At 46.3% G+C, this 17191-nt stretch overlaps 2 protein-coding genes across 6 annotated transcripts in view; one reads left to right on the top strand and one right to left on the bottom strand.

Moving 5' to 3' along the window:
• Nucleotides 1–785: 785 nt before the first annotated feature.
• On the bottom strand, nt 786–13345 carry GHITM (growth hormone inducible transmembrane protein). 5 transcript variants are annotated; one of them, XM_085844983.1, is made up of 9 exons: nt 13210–13345; nt 12390–12478; nt 9923–10031; nt 9648–9759; nt 9311–9452; nt 9114–9222; nt 8742–8930; nt 1559–1715; nt 786–1415 (listed from the first exon to the last, which is right to left on the bottom strand). In XM_085844983.1, the coding sequence occupies exons 2-9, from the start codon at nt 12459–12461 to the stop codon at nt 1331–1333; spliced, it is 975 nt and encodes a 324-aa protein (XP_085701109.1). In that variant the 5' UTR covers nt 12462–12478; nt 13210–13345; the 3' UTR covers nt 786–1330. The 5 variants fall into 5 exon arrangements, with proteins under 5 accessions (XP_085701109.1, XP_085701108.1, XP_085701107.1 ...); XM_085844982.1 differs by lacking the exon at nt 13210–13345 and adding an exon at nt 12886–13037; XM_085844981.1 differs by lacking the exon at nt 13210–13345 and adding an exon at nt 12863–13017.
• A 3689-nt stretch (nt 13346–17034) lies between these two features.
• Nucleotides 17035–17191, top strand: part of FIRRM (FIGNL1 interacting regulator of recombination and mitosis) — a 22190-nt gene continuing 22033 nt past the window's right edge. Inside the window, exon 1 of the mRNA XM_085844979.1 lies at nt 17035–17140. Within this exon, the coding sequence (XP_085701105.1) occupies nt 17039–17140 (102 nt within the window). The 5' untranslated portion in view covers nt 17035–17038. The remainder of the gene's footprint in view (nt 17141–17191) is intronic.

Raw genomic sequence — 17191 nt, 5'->3', positions numbered from 1 at the left:
ACTGAGATGATAGTTTATTGTCAGCTCGGGGATTCAAACCAACACGATTTCTGATCGATGGAAAGAAATCTGTGTGTTAGATTATATCAGAGTAACAAGCTCAAATGAGCGAAGATCCTCGTCCTCTTAATGATGTCATAAAAACGAATATGACGTCATTGTGATAAATTATCCGTGCTAATGCCCTGTTCGATTCTCGCAAACAGAATTCAAAAAGCTTGCCGAGTTTCGGAGATAATTTTTAAGGCGATTTCCATTCGCGGAGATATTTTGACGTCATAACTTTTTTTCTTGGAGGAATTTTCAAAATCAGAGATGGTTACTGTCTGCACAGGGTATTTTTACATGTACATACGCCAAGTTTCAGGAAGTTTTGATGGAAACTGTAGGCTGTGAAACAAAAAAGTCCACAAGGAGAAGATGAAGAACAACAACGTGAGTAAGACCTGGAGATCCTCCACGAGGATCTAAAAATCAATGTCCAGACGACCATCAATTTCATACTTAGCCTCCAATCAGCGAGGGAAGCCATTGTTAACGACCTCCAAGAAATCCGAACTCTCGTACAATATTGCAAACATTGATCATTTTTGTCCGTCAAAAACAAGGTTGATAAGCATTTTATTCAATTTTACCAAATATCCTTCACTGGTTGTCTGTCTCCATCCATCCATCGCAAGGCCATGAGAATGTTCCGCCATTGGAAGACGACTATCCCCTCTCGAGGAGGGAAACGCACACTATTTGACTTTCATGTTGACGTCTTCATTTGCAACGACACGATGGATGTTCCACTGCTGAACGTTTATTAATGAGACGGACACATCTCTCAAGGATGTAAAGATCAGGCAACAATTTCATTACGTTTCTGCTTTCCTATCTATAGAAATCCCACACAGAGCTCAAACTGAACAAAGTACTGTAAGATATCCCTGCTATACACAAAAACTACAATTACCATGTGAGTCAATGAACATCAGCATTTAACGCATTTTATTTAAATATGTTCATTTATTACATCGACATCAACGCATCACAAACCTGATCAACTTCCCTGTGTTTGTTAAGATAAGCAAAATGGACGAGTTCAAAATAATATAAAACAACAGGAAGGTGCAAAGGATGAAACAACACGACAGGGCTAATGCGAGGTGTAGTGTGGAAGGATATCAATGTCTCAGTGGTTAGATTGTGGAACAGAAAGGAGGGTGGGGGAGTAGGAATTGGGGGGGGGGGAACAGTCGATGACGTATAAATTGGAGAACAATGGCAGCAGTTGAGATGTGTGCTTGCGGTGGGCGAGTTGGGTGACGCTTCTTTAACTTTCACTTCACTTCCGCTTCCCTCCACCACCGCCCATGATGATGGCCAGCCTGATGAAAATGTTCACAACATCCATGTAGATCGCCATCGAGCTGGGAGGGGGGGGGGAGGAGGGGGAAGTAAGAAGGAAACCCCCGGTAGCTCTTTCACATCCAAACTTTCACCGATTTCATTCGCGAAAAAAAACTAACAAATTAAACTTTTACATGATACCGATTTTCTGCACATTTCTCACCTGTTTATTGGATCGTGTCTGGCGAGTGTCTCAGCCTGTCTGACCGCACGCTGCGTGTCAGACACAAGCAGCCATGAGAACACGAGCAGACCTCCGTACAGGGACACCACGTGCACGGCAGAGCCCAAGGCAGAACCAACAGGAAGGAACAAGGAACCTGGCAGAAAGACAGTTGAAACAAGAAGTTAAAAACAAAACTTTGCATTAAAAACAAACAAATAAACAACCTTTGACGGAAGAACATGATGGAGTACGTGCACAGTGTATTTTCCACTGTACAAACCCCTCCACTGGAACCAAGGTCAAATTAGACCCAAAGTCACCCTACCAGCGGTAAATACAAACCACTAGGTGGCTCCATATTATTGGATTCGCTATATATGCTCGATATCCCTTATTGTCGGGTTTTCCGTGTGTGTGTGTGTGTGTGTGTGTGTGTGTGTGTGTGTGTGTGTGTGTGTGTGTGTGTGTGTGTGTGTGTGTGTGTGTGTGTGTGTGTGTGTGTGTGTGTGTGTGTGTGTGTGCAACGCGAGGCTACACAGCATGAACCAGCGAACCGATTTCGATGAAACTTTGCCAACATGAGGAATATATACTGGGAATGTGCGTGTTTGAATTTCGTTGCCGAGCAACCACCCGTTGCTGTGCAGCGGCCGAAAAACTGTGTACAGTATTGTCAATACGTGTCCTTCAGTTTTGAATGTAGAGAAATGAGACTTCGGAATTAAACACTTCGAGAAATTTAGAAAATTTTACTCAAGGCGATTTTTGATTGAGGTTTTATTTTTCAAATGGTAGTTCTTGAAAAATCGGGTGTCTATTTACTGTCATTTTTTATGAGGGGCTGAGGAAAGTGGGCGGAGCTTAGGGAAAGTGGATGTGGTTGATGAAAAGTGGGAGTGGGGTAGGAAAGTGGGGGTGGCGTAGGGAAGTGAAGGTTCCGGTTTTAGAGCAGCGAGAGGTCTCCTTCGGGGCTCCCTCCTGACGTTCTCAAAGCTAAGTTCCCGGTTGTTATTTGTCCCGTTTTAACTGTTTAATTTTCTCACCTACATGTTACTGTGTGTTGCTAGTTCGGTTTTGTTTCAAAAATCGTGCTATTTTGTGAGTATTTTTGTCGACGTTCTTACCTGTGCTTGAGGCCTAGGCTTGAGGCCTACCGGTTCCACTCGGTGTTCGATCGTTTTTTTTTTTTGTTTGTTTTTTCTCCCCATTACCTTCAATTTTGATCCTCCCCACTTTCCAAACATCCCCCATTCTCCCAACTAATCTCTTTCTTATCTCAAAAAAAAAAAAAAAAAAAAAAAAAAAAAAAAATACCCCACGACAACAACAACAACACGCTCACCTTCTCCCGATTCTGCTTCTTCTTCTTCCTCTTAACTTCCTCCTCGTCTTCTTCCTCGATTTTTTTTTTTTTTTTTTTTACACTTCCATGACCTAATCTGTTGAACTCTCTCATATATCAATATTAACAACAAAATATATATATATATATACCCAACAACAACAACACGCTCACCTTCTCCCGATTCTGCTTCTTCTTCCTCTTAACCTCCTCCTCGTCTTCTTCCTCGATTTTTTTTTTTTTTTTTACACTTCCATGACCTAATCTGTTGAACTCTCTCATACATTATTTTTAACTACAAAAACGATCTTATAATGCTTCATCTTCCTCTCTCACACATGTGGTACTCTTTACTGTTTCACAATGCACTACTCTTCTGCTATTTTAACAGACTGCTCTCATTTCGACCTTTCCTTCATTCCTTGCCTAAAAAAATCCAACTATTACAGCGCTTCTTCTCTCCATGCTCTGAATTCGCCTTCATTGCATCCATCAAGAATTGTGTTAAATCGTATCTCTGACCTAAAACTTTTAAAAACCACAGTTTGCCATGGATGCTCGCTTTCCATCAAACATTCTTTTTTTCCAACTTCAGTGCCAACTCACCCCCCTCACCCCTCACTCTCACTCTCACAGCAACCATCCCACTCTTCTCCCTCCAAGCCTCCCCCTCACCTTTCTCCCACCTTTCATCCCCCTCACTCTTCCTTATCAAAGTTGCCCCCCTCTCATCCACCAACCTGCCTCCCTCCACTGCCCTCTCACCTCCATCTCTTCACTCCACCTCCTCAAATCCTCAACTGCCTTCTTCCTTGTCTCTTGTCCCCCCTCTCCCCCACCACCACACAGATTTTTCTTCTCCTCATCCCGCCCCCTCCCCTTCCTGTTCTGCAATACCCCACACTCCTTCAGCAACCCTCCTGACCTGCCCCCTCGTCCCTTGTCCTACCCTCCCCTCCCCCTCCACCTCCTGCACCCAAAGCCTCCTCCCCTTCCTCTTCATTAAAAGTGTGGACCTCAAATATCCGGGGCCTTCGCTCAAACCTTTCAGATCTTTCCATACAGGTTGCCACTGACAAACCAGACATTATCTGCCTAACAGAAACTTTCCTCTCCCATGACGTGTCTGACTCCCAAGTATCTCTCCCTGGCTACTCCCTCTTACGGTATGACAGACCTGAGTCTCGTCCTGGTGGAGGTGTTGCTCTCTTCATCAAAGACTCTATTCCTCACTCTCCATGCACTGCTCTCACTCCCCCACACCCCCAGGAATACCTCTGGCTTCGGCTTCCCCTCCACTCCCACCTCATGTTTATATGTGTACTGTACCGTCCACCGAACAGTGATGACTCCATCTACACCTCACTATCCGAAAACATGGACCATCTTCTATCTTCTCATCCAAACTCTCTCTTCCTCTTATGTGGTGACTTCAATTGTCATCACGCCAGTTGGCTAGGTGTGGGTACCTCTCTCACCTGCCATGGCACCTCAGCAAAAGCTTTCTGCGACTCATTGGGACTGACTCAATCGGTCAACTTCCCGACCCGGATCTCAACCAATGGTACTCCATCTCTTCTGGATCTGGTTTTGACAAATTTCCCTGACAATATCTGCTGCTCTTCCTTCGCTCCAATTGGTTCTTCTGACCACGTCCTTGTCAAAGTGGACATCTCTCTGGCTTTTATCAGAGAACCACCTCACCGCCGTCGAGTCTGGCATTTCACTCAAGCCGACTGGCAGGGTCTCCGAGCAGCCATCAAACTTACAGACTGGTCTCCTATCACTACTTTCTCAAACATCAAACCAGAAAAAGAACAGGGCCCAGAACGCTACCTTGAACTCTCAAACATCATTCTTTCAAAGAAACTTGCTCTCCCTCATGCACAGATTTATCCCCTCTTGTGTTCAGTTGTCTTACCCTTCCTCCCGCCCTTGGTTTACTGAAGCTTGTGGCGAGGCAGTTGTCCTGAAACAACTTGCCTTTGCCTCATGGAAAGCAAACCCAACTGAGGGCAATCTCAGTTCTTTCCACAAAGCTCGGAACAAGTGTGTATCTACCCTCAGGAGAGCCAGAAAACAACATCTTTCTCATCTCAAGTCTGAACTCTCAAACCTCTCTCCCTCCTCAAAATCCTGGTGGCGTTTAATCAAATCTGTTTCTGGTGTATGTTCCCCTCCATCCTCTCCCTTACCTCAAATGGCCGCACTGCTGATTCCACACGTGATAAAGCTGAATGTCTAAACTCGGTGTTTGCAGCTAAATCTTGTGTCCTAAACCCATCACTATCTCTACCCACTTTACCCAGTCGCACCCAACTGTCCCTGGACTCTGTATCCTTTTCTCCTGACAAGGTGGAGAGCTTGCTTTCAAACCTCGAGTCAGATTCTGCAACCGGTCCAGACGGCATCAGCCGACGTGTCCTCAAAGCCTGCTCTTCTGCTCTTGCTCACCCTCTCTCTGTTCTATTCACCCTCTCATTTGCCCAAGGTCATCTGCCATCTGCTTGGAAATCTGCTAACATCACTGCCCTGCATAAAAAAGGTGCAAAAACAGATCCCTATAACTACAGACCAATCAGCCTTCTCCCAATCATCAGCAAGGTGATGGAATCCATCATCGCTTCAGATATGAAATCCTTCCTCTTCTCCAATGGCTTGATTTCCAATCATCAATTTGGTTTCAGACCAGGTCACTCTACCCTGGATATGCTGCTTCTGCTCTCCCATCAATGGATGGAGGTCCTCAATGCCAGACAGGAAATCCGAGCCGTATCCCTGGACATATCACGTGCTTTTGACACAGTCTGGCACCCTGCCCTACTCACCAAACTCTCTTCCCATGGTATTCAAGGCCATCTCCACTCATGGCTCTCAGACTTCCTCTCCTGTCGCAGTCAACGTGTGGCCCTAAATGGAGTTCTTTCATCCCCTCTTCCTGTGCAGGCTGGAGTTCCTCAAGGTAGCGTTCTGGGCCCTGTTCTTTTTCTGGTTTTTATCAATGATCTCTCGGACTCTCTGGAAAATCCTCTATTTCTCTTTGCCGACGACTCCACCCTCTGCCGTACCATCTGTCATCCCTCAGACCGGCAAGCAGCAGCTTCTTCGCTCACTGCAGATCTGGATAAAATCACAAACTGGTCCAACACGTGGAACATGTCTTTCAATCCAGACAAATCTCACACTCTCACTATGTCTCTTCGAAAGGACCGTTTACAAAACCCCCCCATCCACTTTCTCAACAATCCTCTGGAAGAAGTCTTTTCTTTCAAGCTTCTAGGTCTCACTATCTGCCATGACCTTTCCTGGGAAAGTCACATTTCCAACCTCGCCTCAAAAGCCAGTCGCCGACTGGGAATCCTCCGTCGTGCCAAGTCCTTCCTCGGCCCTCTTGAGCTCCTGACCACTTACAAAGCTTTTGTCCGTTGCCTGATGGAGTACTGCTCTCCCCTCTGGGCTGGTGCTCCTGCCTCCCACCTTTCTCGGCTTCACGCTGTCGAAACCAGGGCATTTAAGATCATCGGCATCTCCCGCAATGAAGCTGAGTCTTTGGGCCTCTCACTCAATCACCGCAGGTTGGTCGGTGGTCTTTCTGTCTTCTACCGACTCCTCTCCAGCCTTGCCCCCCTGCTCTCTCTGCGATTTGTCCCCACCACATTTCCACAGGGCGCTCAAGGTCCGCCAACAACCCCCTTCTGGTAAAACTACCAAAATCACGAATCACTGCTCATCTTCACTCTTTCATTCCTCTTTTTTCCCGCCTTTGGAATAAACTTCCTCACTCTATTCTTTCCCATTCTTCCCTCCAGGCTTTCAAAACAGCTGTTCACCACCACCTCTTATCTTCCCCCATCCAAATCCTCGATCTTTTCTACCCCCGATAATCCACCCAAGCCCACTTCCTTCATTTCTCCTGCTTTCCTTCCTGAAAGTCCCTGTAATGTCCATCTTCTCTTCGCCATGTTCACCGTCCCATCCCCATCCCTCTCCCTTCCACAGTTCACCTAATGTGTCTGTTCCCCACTGTTTTGTCCCTTCCACTCCCGCCCCTCTTGTCTCATGCCTCCTTGCTGTGAGTTATGTGTTTGCTCTCATACGAGCCTCGACCAAGGTATACAAAAAAACAAAAAAAACAAAAAAAAAAAAAATTGGGGGTGGCGTAGGGAAGTGGGGGTGGCGTAGGGAAGTGGGGGTGGCGTAGGGAAGTGGGGGTGGCGGAGGGGAGTGGGGGTGGCGTAGGGAAGTGGGGGTGGCGTAGGGAAGTGGGGGTGGCGTTGGGAAGTGGGGGTGGCGTTGGGAAGTGGGGGTGGCGTTGGGAAGTGGGGGTGGCGTTGGGAAGTGGGGGTGGCGTTGGGAAGTGGGGGTGGCGTTGGGAAGTGGGGGTGGCGTTGGGAAGTGGGGGTGGCGTTGGGAAGTGGGGGTGGCGTTGGGAAGTGGGGGTGGCGTTGGGAAGTGGGGGTGGCGTTGGGAAGTGGGGGTGGCGTTGGGAAGTGGGGGTGGCGTTGGGAAGTGGGGGTGGCGTTGGGAAGTGGGGGTGGCGTTGGGAAGTGGGAGTGGCGTTGGGAAGTGGGAGTGGCGTTGGGAAGTGGGAGTGGCGTGGGGAAGTGGGAGTGGCGTTGGGAAGTGGGTGTGGCGTGAGGAAGTGGGAGTGGCGTTGGGAAGGGGGTGTGGCGTGGGGATGTGGGAGTGGCGTTGGGAAGTGGGAGTGGCGTTGGGAAGTGGGAGTGGCGTTGGGAAGTGGGAGTGGCGTTGGGAAGTGGGAGTGGCGTGGGAAGTGGGAGTGGCGTGGGAAGTGGGAGTGGCGTTGGGAAGTGGGCGTGGCTTATGAAAAATATTGTTTGGCTCAGGAGGTGTGGTCAAACAAAAGCATTGAGAGAAGTTTATCGGGTTTTCCATCTGTGTGTGTGTTTGTGTTTGTGTAACGCGAGGCTCCACAGCACAAACCAGCAAACCGATTATTTTTCAAATGGTAGTCCTTCAAAAATAGGGTGTCTATTTACCGTCATTTTTTATGAGGAGTGCCAGTTGGCAAAATACGCAATAGGAAAAATCTTGCCAGGCAGAGGAATAATTGTATGTGAACTAATACGTCTTGGCAATGAATCTTCGTCGGTAGATCGGTCAGAATGAAAAGCATCGTATCCAGCGCTTCGATCCTAGCGAATCCCTCGTCGCCTACCGGCTTGTCACCATTAAAAATGAATGAATAAATAATGCATTGCCTTTTAAGTCCACAGCTCACAACCACAGTTTCCTCAACCACACGCAAAACAACGAGCAATGAGAACAGCACTCGGTGGAGCACATACCTCTGTCAGGTTGAACGGTGTACGTTTTGCATCCCACCGATAGGCCTGATCTGAGTTCGGAACTGAGCCAAAATTGAATCGGCTTGTTCTTGTCACCGAACCAACTCATCCACCAAGTTTTGTCCGAATCCGTACATAATTTTTTGAGACCTCGTGCTATATATCGTTTTTGGCCCCATCTCTCAATGGTGAAGAATCACTTTAAAAATTCTCGGATCCAGATACGGATCTTCATCCCGAAATCTAATCAATTTGTCCTTGTCACGCACTCAACCTGTCCACCAAGTTTCGTCCAAATCCATGCATAACTTTTTTGAGATATCCTGCTCACAGACAAGACATACAGACAGACAGACAGACAGGCAGACAAACAAGGGCAAAAACCGAACTTCCGTTCACCTTCTGCGAAGTTAATAAAATGAACATATACAAAGCCTGAGTGCCCTCACATTACTGTCAAGTGCATGAAGAAAGCAGCCAACACCCACACGGATCTTCAGGACCAACTGAGATTATGTACCGAACTCACCCAATGAGGCAGCAGCGACGAGTCCGAGGCCAGCCCCCAGTGGTGCCGCCATAGACATGTAAGCATCGCTTGGAGCACATGCAGCTATAAGGCTCGTCGCCATGGTGATACCAGCCGCGGTCCATGCTGCACGGATTAGCACCGTGCCACCCAGTCCGGCCAACGGACACAGCACCACACCGAGCAGGCCTGACGAGTTTGAGATTCAAGGGTAACAGTTTGGTTTACAAGAGAGAGAAAACTGTGCCCTTCACCAAAACCCACACACAGATGTATAATTACAACTCCATTGAGGACAAGCATCCTTCATGCAAGCTGCAGTGGGAGTGAAGCGAAGGGAAAACTGAAATTCAAAAGAAAGATGGACCTTACACGAATGGCCAGCCCAGGCAAGGTGCTTGAGCGAGGCTCCACCCTCGTACGGCAGTGACATCACCAAAAATGAGGAACCCATGACCGAGACGACCAGAGCAATCGCACCCTGGGGAAAATAGCATCCTGAACGAGAAGCCAAGATGATTTAAACAAAACAGGTACAAGGTGAAATGGGAACAACGTGAAGGTCTTACCAAGGGTGAGCGAGGTGTGACGGTACGGAGGAGAGCTGGAGAACGAGACAGCGCAATGGCACTCCCAGCAGTAATGGCCAGAGAGGAGAGGAGGTGTGCGTAAGTGGAACGCACCCTTTCCTTCACGTAACCCGGCCAAAAGCTACGTGTTGGGGGCATGGGGTCCGTCACGTAGGGTTTGTGATCATTGATAAAGTGTAAGCAACACGGGTGCCTTTCATTCACACGAACCACACAAACGCTGTCATGCCGTGCACGACAAATTAATTAATGTACGTGTATATCTGCACAAACAGCTCGTTATTCCATCATTTTCAGTAAACCGTGTCAGCCCCACCTTGCCATCTCCAGTGTTCCAGGCCTGGCAGACATCCCCAAGCCATAATAACACAACGCACCCACGCCGACAACCGCACCACCTCCAACCGCCAACTGACCCACCGCAAATGCTGCCAGCAGGATTTTGAGCCAAACACGCAGGAAGAACCAGAGGTAAGGGAGGTTGGAAGAATGGGAAGTAACACATTTCGATGAAAAGCAGGAATGTCAAAGAAAACAAGTCATTGGACAGAGACGGAGACAGACACAGGCACACAGACACACACACACAACCTTTTTCTGTGGCATTACGAGATGGACTGAAAGCAGCTTCCTTGAGAGCGACTCTCCAACTCCTGCCCTCCTGGACTCTGCTCCCAACTCTCGCTCTCCTGGAGACCCCCTGGCACAGTTTGGAAAAAAAGATACATGACAATGTTTGAATAGTTCCAATATCAACACAAAGTCGATTCCTATTTGGACAAAAATTCCACAGCATTTCTTAGTGACAGGACACGGTCAATGACAATAACCCAGTGTTGGCACTTGGTTGAGACGGTTTTTTTTTTTTGTTCCTATTTGAGCATGTGGGTGATGCTGCTGGTATACCAGCTTTAAATCCAACATACTGTTCGGCGGTCTCGTCGGCCTCGTCAGCCAATCAGCCCAGACGCACCGAGCCGGGTTGAGGGCCAAATCCCACCTTTATCAAGCTCAATTTGGTTCGTCAGAGGTCGATCGAGCGACACGCCGGATTCCTCCTCCTCACCAAGCCACTCAAAATGGCAACGAGCATTTGTCATGATCAACGGGGGTAAGTTCAAACTTGGACACCAAACATCCCGCCAAATCCGTCATTTGTAGGACTTATAAAACTGAACGCTTTCATGATCGTGCTGACATGAAAACTCAAAGGAGACCCGGTTCAATCACGAGAACAGGACACAAATTATATTTGCGATGGTGAAATACATGCCCCGGGTTTCGTACGAGCGGGTGGTCCTCAACGAAAAAGCCTTAATGGGCTCGCAAGCGCGCCACAGGAAAAAAGGTCTGCTCGGTCACCGCCAAGTTCCGTTTGGAGCCAACGCTCAACAGCCCTGCCATGGGGCCTGTGCACACCATTCTGGTGCAGGCGGGAGGCGGAAACACACAAACTCCCTCAGGCTCGGCCACCTGAAACAGCGACACGACCCAGGAACTGGAACTCCAATTGGGCACGTCATGCTGGGCACCCTGCTCGACTCTGCCTGGACAACAGCGCTGGACTCTGGGAACCCCAGTTGGAACTGAGCACTCTCCGACTCAGACGTGCACGTAGAGTTTTTAAATCAGCACCCACGTCGCCCCGCTCTGATTGGCGGTTCAGCCGGAAATGATATGAAGGGGAACCCTTCCCCTGAGGGTTCCAAGACTGGTTACAAAGGAAAACATTAAAAGGGTTTTAATGGAAAAGCAGTTTTAAATGGAAACATTCGGGAGGAGAGACGACAACTTTCGAGATAAATAGCGACGCATAATCCGATTACAATTAAATTACCTTACGCTAATGCTAAACATGCACTATGGAAATAACTATTTCAAAACTATACAATCTTCACCCAAAGCAACTTCTGCTACAATACAGTAGTCGATTTGTTCATAGTCTTCTGCTATAATTGCCTGAAAAAGGGCTGGCAGGATTCTTCGAGAGTAAATGAAAGTCATTTTGTAAACATTCCTGGACGATGCACAAAGCAGCACCAATTAAAAGTCTCAGATAAATAACTCTGGCACTGTATGCACTATCCAATGTTAACTGCTTACTCTTCTCACTGCCAGACATGGGGTGGACAAAATTCGACCCAAGCATGAAGGGTACTCGCACCCCCAGACAGGCAGATTACCTCCACCTACCCACTCCCAGACACACAGGTTACTCCCCAACTCACCCGAATGGAGATTGGTGAGAGAGACACACAGGTTACCCCCCCCTACACACAGGTTACCCCCCCTACCCACAGGTTACTCCCCCACTCACTCCCAGACACACAGGTTACCTCCCCTACCCACCCCCAGACACAGATTACTCCCCCACTCACCCCCAGACACACAGGTTACCCCCCCTACCCACAGGTTACTCCCCCCAGACACACAGGTTACCCCCCAGACACACAGGTTACCCCCCCAGACACACAGGTTACCCCCCCAGACACACAGGTTACCCCCCAAACACACAGGTTACCCCCCAAACACACAGGTTACCCCCCGACACACAGGTTACCCCCCAGACACACAGGTTACCCCCCAAACACACAGGTTACCCCCCCAAACACACAGGTTACCCCCCAAACACACAGGTTACCCCCCCAAACACACAGGTTACCCCCCAAACACACAGGTTACCCCCCAAACACACAGGTTACCCCCCCCAACACACAGGTTACCCCCCCAAACACACAGGTTACCCCCAAACACACAGGTTACACCCCCAAACACACAGGTTACCCCCCAAACACACAGGTTACCCCCCCAAACACACAGGTTACCCCCCCAAACACACAGGTTACCCCCCCCCCCAAACACACAGGTTACACCCCCAAACACACAGGTTACCCCCCCCCCAGACACACAGATTACCCCCCACAAACACACAGGTTACCCCCCCAAACACAGTTACCCCCCAAACACACAGGTTACCCCCCCAGACACACAGGTTACCCCCCAAACACACAGGTTACCCCCCCCAAACACACAGGTTACCCCCCCCCCCACCACCTACCCGAATAGAGATTGGTGAGAGAGACACACCGAGTCGAGGCCTTAAGCAGGTAAAGCACATCCTCAGCGCCATGTTTGGTAACCGGTTACCTGTTGGGTGGTTCAGGTACGAGGAACAGATTTTATAAAACAGATTTTACTACATTGAGGTAAAAACCGAAGAGAATACAATAAATAAAATACAGTACAAGAGACTTTATAATGTGACGCCATAATTATCAGTCCAATTGAAGATCAGATCAATGTTGTTGTTGTTGTTTTCAGATTGTTTCATTAATCCAAACAACAAAAAGTAATTACAAATAAGTAAATAAACATGTAAACAGATAAACAACATCTCGAACGTCTGAGCATTTCAAATGGCGCGACGAAGGCCGGATGTTCAAAATGAACCCACAAATAAATCAACTTTCAACAAAAATATATAAAACCAACAACCACGTTTCCTCACCACCGACAACCACGTTTCCTCACCACCGACAACCACGTTTCCTCACCACCTACAACCACGTTTCCTCACCACCTACAACCACTTCCTTAATGCCGTCAACGCGAACCTCGAACAATCCAAGGCTTGCGCAGACACAATGACGTCACAACCGGCGCTGTCACGTGACCTTCAACCAATAAATTGCCCTCAGCTTCTTCTTCATTAATGTTGAGGTAAAAAAAAAAATTCGTCCGAGGAACTTCAATGCAGGAAACAATGACTGTAGTACTGTACACCCATGAAGCGTGCGTAATGTTTGCCAACCGACGGTTGTTTGTCCGTGCTCTCTCCTTTTAACATGCTGAGCGTCAAGGAAGGAATCATCACGTACTATTTTGTGTTTGCTGTGACTCGGCCGGAGTTCAAGCCAACAGACACTTGCGCGTAGCAGCTGTTGAACTGTATATAAGACTCTGGAAGGATTGTGGCTATAAGTACAGTACCCACCCGACGGGCGATATTATTCCCAGCATGCAACACGTTCTTCTAACACGGACCTTTACTTGGGCGGTGTATAGGCAACTGACGGCTGCCTCAATCGTTCCCGAAAAAAAATTAACACTGGCTACGTGCATGAAGTAAAAACATCCCAACTGCTTGTGATTCAAAACACCTCACTGTACTGGAAAATCTGGGGACAGGAACACTGTATTGCACTGCAAACGGGAGAGTACTGTCATGCTGATCATATGTGGCGAGTCTGGATGTAATCGGTCCAGAACTGTAGGAGTAGTAACACAACAAACACACAAACAAATTAACAAACACCGGTCCGTGAATTATCGTGAAGATTCACGTTGCGTGCACCATTGTCACCGCCGCCGCACAGGCCTCCACGCCGCCATGTTGCTCCTCCCAAGGAGTGATTCACCACGGCCCGCGTTGCGTTATGTTTATGCGAGAAAGTGTTCACATCGACTTTGACTTTCAACGCCAAATCGACATCAAGGTCGAGGTAAGTGGAGCACGCGAGTCGAAATATATCCGTTACGAGTGGGCGTCCCAAGATGGCGACTGCGTGTGTGGACGACCGCTTGGTGGCGACGAATTCCCACAACTCATAATCTCGGGTTGGTGCAGCGCAGGCACGATGGGCCGAACGGCCTCCTGTGACTAAGTTTCTTGTGCGTCACACCGGAATAACAACCTCCCAGCGTCCTTTGCGAACGGCGGGAAATCTGCAGGAGGGTCCTCGCGGGTTGTGGTTCCGTGAGGTGCACAGTTGGGTAAGTAGTTTCCCCGTTGAACCAACTTTTGTGTGTTCGTGAAGGTCGTACACGACGTAAGAATAGTGGGACAGGGTGGTAGCTGTCTTTCAGTCGTGTAGTCTGATTCCAGGCCCGACGATCTCTCGTTGTTTTGACACCAATGGAAACACAACTGTGTGGTATCGATCACTGATGAACATGGTGGGAGTGATCAATGTGTCGGCGGCGGCGGCGGCGGCGGCGGCGGCACGCACGAACACTTAGGAAACTCGAGGGGGAGCACTCGGTCGAGTGCAAAACCTTCGCTGCCAATACTGCTGGGTCACTTAAGTGAACCTGATATCCCATTCATTGTAGGTCAAAACGGATCAGACTCTACTGAACCACGATTGAATAAACCAAACTAGATCGACGCACATGTAGAAATGGCCAAAAAAAAATCGAAATTTTTTTGAAAAAAAAGTTGCCAAATTTGTTTTTTTTTTCTCGAACAAATTTTTTTGGGGGGGTTGGAAATCACTTAAAACATGTAGAAATGCAAAAAAAAAAAATTCTCTATTTTTTTTTTTGGGGGGGGGTTGGAAATCACTTAAAGGATGTAAAAATGCAAAAAAAAAAATTTCAAATAAAATCGAAATTTTTTTGAAAAAAAGTTGCAAAATTTTTTTTTTTTTTTTCTCCAACAAATTTATATTTTTTGGGTTGGAAATCACTTAAAACATGAAGAAATGCAAAAACAAAAATTCAAATATTTTTTCAAAATGGCCGCCATAGCGGCCATATTGGACTTTGGACCAAGTCCAAAATCTACAGGCATGATCCTTGGACCATACCTAATCCCTCCACCAAGTTTCGTCAAAATCCGTCCAGGAGTTTTTCCGTAATAATGTTCACAAACAAACAAACAAACAAACAAACAGGGGTGAAAACAGTAACCTCCGTCCATCTTCGATGGCGGAGGTTAATATATAATACCATCGATAATAATAATAATAATAATAATATTAGTAATACTAATAAGAGAGTTCGTGTATAAATAATAGATTGGTGGTAACCCTTGTTAAACCGGTGTGGTTAAAATGTCGGGATTGTCCATTTGTTTCACTCCAATCATCCAAACACCACCTTCAATAATCTTTTATTATATATAAATATTTATAATTATTTAATAAATAATCACCACCTTCAATAATCTTTTATTATATATAAATATTTATAATTATTTAATAAATAATCACCACCTTCAATAATCTTTTATTATATATAAATATTTATAATTATTTAATAAATAATAACCACCTTCAATAATCTTGTTATATATAAATATTTATAATTATTTAATAAATAATAACCACCTTCAATAATCTTTTATTATATATAAATATTTATAATTATTTAATAAATAATAACCACCTTCAATAATCTTTTATTATATATAAATATTTATAATTATTTAATAAATAATAACCACCTTCAATAATCTTTTATTATATATAAATATTTATAATTATTTAATAAATAATAACCACCTTCAATAATCTTTTATTATATATAATTATTTTATAAATAATCACCACCTTCAATAATCTTTTATTGTATATAAATATTTATAATTATTTAATAAATAATAACCACCTTCAATAATCTTTTATAATATATAAATATTTCTAATTATTTAATAAATAATAACCACCTTTAATAAACTTTTAGAATCCTTTGGATTGGAGATTGTGGAGTAGTGTGAGTGTGATACCTCATCGATGATGTGGAGTAATGTGTGTGAAATACCTCATCGATGATGTGGAGTTGTGTGAGTGATACCTCATCCATGATGTCGAGTGGTGTGCGTGATACCTCATCGATGATGTGGAGTCGTGTGAGTGTGATACTTCATCGATGATGTGGAGTCGTGTGAGTGTGATACTTCATCGATGATGTGGAGTAGTGTGAGTGTGATACCTCATCCATGATGTCGAGTAGTGCGAGTGTGATAGCTCATCGATGTGGAGTAGTGTGAGTGTGATACCTAATCGATGATGTCGAGTAGTGTGTGTGATACCTCATCCATGATGTCGAGTAGTGAGAGTGTGATACCTCATCCATGATGTCGAGTAGTGCGAGTGTGATACCTCATCCATGATGTCGATTAGTGCGAGTGTGATACCTCATCCATGATGTCGATTAGTGCGAGTGTGATACCTCATCCATGATGTCGAGTAGTGTGTAATACCTCATCGATGTCGAGTAGTGTGTGATACCTCATCGATGATGTTGATTAGTGCGAGTGTGATACCTCATCGATGTCGAGTAGCGAGTGTGATACCTCATCGATGATGTTGAGTAGTGCGAGTGTGATACCTCATCGATGATATCGAGTAGTGCGAGTGTGATACCTCATCGATGATGTCGAGTAGTGTGAGTGTGATACCTTATTGATGATGTCGAGTAGTGCGAGTGTAATTCCTCATCGATCATGTGGAGTTGTCCGAGTGTAATGCCTCATCGATGATGTCGAGTAGTGTGAGTGTGATACCTTATTGATGATGTCGAGTAGTGCGAGTGTAATTCCTCATCGATCATGTGGAGTTGTCCGAGTGTAATGCCTCATCGATGATGTCGGGTAGTGTGAGTGTGATACCTTATTGATGATGTTGAGTAGTGCGAGTGTAATTCCTCATCGATGATGTCGAATTGTGCGAGTGCGACTTCTCATCGATGTCGAGTGGTGTGAGTGTAACGCCTCATCGATGATGAGGTCGAAAAGTTGATGTACACTTGTTTGGTCTTTGAGGGGAAAGCAAATCCTGAGCAGTGATGGGTTCCACAGGTCATACTACAGGGAATGAATGAATGAAGGTGTCGGGAGACATTTACACCTTTTCTAGTTTTTCTTGTTTTGATGCACTCTGAGTGGTTATATTTACTAATCTCTCCTCGTCACTCTGCAGGGACATGATGTCTCAGACCTCCCAGCCTGCCTTGCTCTCCGAGGCTGTTACTTGGAATGCAGATGAATGTCGTGGTCGTCTCGACGATGCTTTACCTCGTCTCATTATATCCTTTGGAACAAACCAGGGTGTTGGCTTATCGCTGACCACCGACTGT

The sequence above is a fragment of the Eptatretus burgeri genome, chromosome 11, assembly GCF_056783735.1.
Source record: "Eptatretus burgeri isolate ZD-2024b chromosome 11, Ebu_testis_v1, whole genome shotgun sequence".
NCBI lineage: Eukaryota > Metazoa > Chordata > Myxini > Myxiniformes > Myxinidae > Eptatretus > Eptatretus burgeri.
The sequence above is the reverse complement of the archived record's forward strand: the minus strand, read 5'-3'. Positions and strand labels throughout refer to the sequence as shown.

Bases quoted from the DNA above. Each gene is read 5' to 3' on its own strand.
- GHITM (XM_085844983.1), bottom strand. From the start codon at position 12,461: ATGGCGCTGAGGATGTGCTTTACCTGCTTAAGGCCTCGACTCGGTGTG. The intron at 10,032-12,389 runs GTAGGTGGTGGG...AAACTGTGCCAG, and splicing joins TCTCACCAATCTCTATTCGG to GGGGTCTCCAGGAGAGCGAG. The intron at 9,223-9,310 runs GTAAGACCTTCA...TATTTTCCCCAG, and splicing joins TCACACCTCGCTCACCCTTG to GGTGCGATTGCTCTGGTCGT.